The 3,956-nt window shown below is 44.9% G+C and overlaps 1 protein-coding gene across 1 annotated transcript; it reads right to left on the bottom strand.

Annotated features, from left to right (window-relative positions):
• Positions 1-342: 342 nt before the first annotated feature.
• CRIPTO (cripto, EGF-CFC family member) lies at positions 343-3,517 on the bottom strand. The gene is made up of 6 exons (XM_060021417.1): positions 3,483-3,517; positions 2,638-2,690; positions 2,421-2,555; positions 1,848-1,962; positions 1,654-1,763; positions 343-455 (listed from the first exon to the last, which is right to left on the bottom strand). The coding sequence occupies exons 1-6, from the start codon at positions 3,515-3,517 to the stop codon at positions 343-345; spliced, it is 561 nt and encodes a 186-aa protein (XP_059877400.1).
• Positions 3,518-3,956: the final 439 nt, after the last annotated feature.

The following is a 3,956-nucleotide window of genomic DNA, read 5'->3' as shown; positions in this document are numbered from 1 at the left end:
ATGCTTTATGCTCAGTTCCACATTGGGAGTAACCTTTAATAATCTGTAGATAGAATTCAATTGTTTAAAAGAAACTATTAATAAGCCCTTGGTAGAGTTACATGTATCAAGAAACACAGGACTTGGGAACAAGATATGGCATTTTTTTTTTTTAAGTAGTTTTTTGGAGAGGGCAGGGAAAAGGAAAGTAGTTGGTACTTTAAGGAAATGTTAGGGACCATAGGGAAATCTATTCACAATTTCAAGACTACTAACAAATGATCATCTCTCAGTTGGGACATTGGAGAGACAGCCTTTAAAGGTCATGAAAGCTGCATGGCAAATGCTGCACACAAATGTGGGTTAATAATAACTTTGTATAGCAAGGCAGATGCCAGGTAGCATAAAAGCACATGCAGACAGCGCTAATTCTGGAGTCCCGGAAGCTGTGAGGTGCTCATCCATCACATGGCCATCTGGAAGGTAGAGACACTTGGTCATTAAAGGAAATCCCTCGGGCACTTTATCCTGTTGGCAAACACGTGGCACATCTACACGAACCCAAAAGCAGTTAGGGCCCAAGATTTGATGAGTACGATGTGCTTATGGGATCAACAGTACCGATTATGTGCACTTAGACTCCCCTGAGAAAATATTGCGACAAACTGTTAACTTGATCTTCCCTGGATACATGCTCTCACACCTGGTAACCTACCCCAGCCGGTGACGCCTATAATTGCTGGCGTGTGGCAGAACTTGGTTAGGCTCTGATGCTAAGGAGACAGCACATTTTGCGTCCCGAGTTCCAGGGAGAAAATATGGTCCCCACCTATCCAGCCATTCCACCCACACCTTCCAGTCACCTATCCTGGGCCTGATACCCAATGCAAAAGGAAAAGACAATCCCTGCCTGGATTGGGGTCCCATGTTGTACTCAAGGAAGCATTTGTTTTCATTTTCAATTTGTTGAACATTTTCAATTTCTGACACATGCAGGGTCAGAAGTAGGAGAGGTCTCTGAACTAAGGTGGCCCTAGAAATCTGGCTCAGGTTGGGGTAGGGAGCAAACCCTCTCCTCTTGTTCTCTTCTAGGTCCCTGCCCTTGTCATTGTTTTCCTCAAATCAGTAAAAATCAATGAGGTGAAAGGGTTATGAGACCAATCACCAGGGGGCGCCCTAGAGGGGCCTTTTAGGATCCCTGAAGAATTTCCTAAGAAAGGAGAGTGGGGTCAGTTCCTCTGGTGGAATTTAAGGGCAATAATTGGAGTTGGGTGCCCCCAACCCTGCTGTGGGGTGGGCACTGAGCTGCCCCCCTGGAGCCTGTCTGGGTCTCCCTGCCCAAAGAAAGGAACGCCAGAGAGTGTCTCTTCGTGTTTAAGAGGCCAAGTCTTTTCTTGTTTATTTGCCTCTATAGAATTTCACATACTGTAGAATGTCAAATAGACTTGAAATAACTCTCCACCTGAAAGGCAGCACGACTGGCCACATATTGAGGAAGTAAATATCAAGGACACCAGGGCGACCATCCCATCTGGAGTCCTTGATGCTTTTACAGGGAGAGCTCTGGCTGCCAGTCTTCAGCAAGCCATGAGGTAAGAGGAGAGACCCTGTTAATTAAGTGTCCACAGGCAACTAACTAACCTGAGAGGGCAAAAGGGGCAACCCTTTGCTTACCACAACCAGGTAGGAAAGGCTGAGGAAAGCAGCGGAACTGGCCGTGCCAGCATTTACACATGGAACACTTTCTGGGCAGCCAGGTGTCATGGGGCACAGATCCACAGTTCCTGAGGATGAACGGACATGCGGAGTTTAAATCCCCACCTCTCCTTCCCTCTCCTCTCCACCCCCAGCCCGTTTCAGTGGCTTACTCTTTGCGCATGTCATGCTCACAGTTCCGTCCATAGAAAGAGGGGGGGCAGGCACAAAAGGACCCCAGCATGCAGGTTCCCCCATTCAGACAGCAGGTTCTGTTTAGCTCCTTACCTGAAATGTAAGAAAAGTGGCTGAGAGGGTGGAAGGATTGAAAAACTGAGTTCCCGTTAACCAAGGTTAATATGACGGTAAGGACTTAATCTCCCCAAGTGTTGACAGATGTCTATAAACATTGTAAACCTAACAGAATAAGACTCTCCTTTTTAGTGTTCCTTTGGCTACCTGTGCTTTTGATCAGAGAAATCTTTTTTCATGCATAAGCCAGTGGTGGTACCTGGAGTCCCCAGCATGAAGTGGGATCAGGTGAGGGAAACTGCATTCTGCGGAGGTGAAGTACACAATGCCTCTCTGGCCCCCAGAATCAAAACCAGTCCAACTATTCATCTGCCCAGCTCCAGAACCAGGTGCCCACTGTCTTAGGTGAAAGAGGGTCTAAAAGATACTCAGGAAACACGTGAAGAACCAGGATAGCAATACCGCACTGTAGATCTAAGGCAGGTACACCTTACTGTTCTGGATTCCCATGGATGGTACAAACTGGGAAGGCCGATGACGAATTGCAGGCTCCTCCCGGGACTGAAGGCCATCGTCTCTGAAGGCCAGGTCTCCCTGTGATGGGCGGGCAAGTTCACAGTGGCCCAATCCTGAATGACAAAATTAACTCCTTGCGTCTGTATTTCAGGCCACGTGAAAATTGCTAGTGATCAAAAAAGCAAAGTCTCTTACCAGTGACTAATCCCAGTTCAAATGCTCTGGAAAAGGCCAGGATCAAAATCATACTAGGAAGAGGAAATCAGACCTCCATTAGCAAAACAAAGCAAATAAAATCCCTTTGAATTAACACCTGGGTCTTCTCATCACAGGACCACAGACCGCTAGGGAGAAATTGTAGAGCACCACTTTCCTTTTTTTCTTTTTCCTTTCTTTTAAAATGGCTGACTAATTCACGTAACAACACAAAGAAAGATGATGAGAATAAAGTCCACCTAATCTCCAGCTCTTTCCAATACGTGTTATTACTTCTTAGGCTGTGTCCTCATACGCACATAATTTTAAGTAGGTATAAATCTTTTATGTTCTATTTCACATGTTTTTTTCTCCTGCATATAGTTTTCATATAGGAATTTTAAATGCCTGGATGACATTCTATGTAATTTATGAATTCCATTTTACAAACTATTTCATTTAAACCAGTCATTTAAAAGATGTTCAAGGTTTAAAAAAATTTCCCATTATTCTTAACGGTTCCCAAACATTGAAAACCTGCCTATACCTTTAACCTTCTCAGAAGCAGATTCTTAATTTCGTTGTAATATTGACCTTTTCTAACAAGAGAGTAGGAAAACACTAGTCATTTCAGAGGCAGAGCCAGTGACCTGTTTGAAGATGTTAAAAGCCAATAGCAAAGGTGGATGCAACTTTAAGTTCCAGGTCTTTTGGAAAAACAGCAGCACTGTTGGCAGCTCTTTAAGGTTTGAACGAGATGAAGTCAAACAACAGAGAGGTGTAGGACATGTTTCCTAAGCTGGGAAACTAGTAATCAAAAGCTCACACTCAAGATTGGTTCATACCTGGAAGAAAAGCGCTCCATCTTTCTTTGGTCCATGGCTCCTAACAATTTAGAAAGAAAAAGATATTAGGCTGGCTTTAATTCACAGTCATTGCCAAAACACCCAAAGGAAAACGTTAATTTCTTGAAGTGAAAAATGGGCATTTAAGGAGAAAAATATCCCAGATGAGAAATATGGTCTCCGCAGAAGGTCTCAGAAGCAGGAGCCAGGATGCCGGAAGAAACTGGGGCGTTCCTCAGACAGGTCGGTCCTAATAAACGCTTTGAATAAAACCTTCAGGGAGATTCTCCTTCCTCAGCCACAAGCCCCTGGGTGGCGGGGACAGCCCTCCGGTGGGCGGGGAGGCGGAGGCCCGTGCGCATTACAATGCCGAAACACTCGGGGGTGGAGGTGAGAGGCGGTGAAGCCAAACAAAGAGAAAATGGAAAAGGCCATTCTTGTAAAACTGTTGTTAATTAGCCCTAATGTCTCTAT

This window comes from Delphinus delphis, chromosome 10, assembly GCF_949987515.2.
Source record: "Delphinus delphis chromosome 10, mDelDel1.2, whole genome shotgun sequence".
Taxonomy (NCBI): domain Eukaryota; kingdom Metazoa; phylum Chordata; class Mammalia; order Artiodactyla; family Delphinidae; genus Delphinus; species Delphinus delphis.
Note: the sequence above shows the minus strand (reverse complement) of the source record. Positions and strands in the feature narration are given on the sequence as shown.

What these genes read in the sequence shown, in the direction of transcription:
- CRIPTO (XM_060021417.1), bottom strand. Translation starts at nt 3,517, where the DNA reads ATGGACCAAAGAAAGATGGAGCGCTTTTCTTCCAG. An exon ending in TGAACTGGGATTAGTCACTG is followed by an intron (nt 2,556 to 2,637) that starts GTAAGAGACTTT and finishes TTTGTCATTCAG; the next exon opens with GATTGGGCCACTGTGAACTT. An exon ending in ATCCATGGGAATCCAGAACA is followed by an intron (nt 1,963 to 2,420) that starts GTAAGGTGTACC and finishes CTTACATTTCAG; the next exon opens with GTAAGGAGCTAAACAGAACC.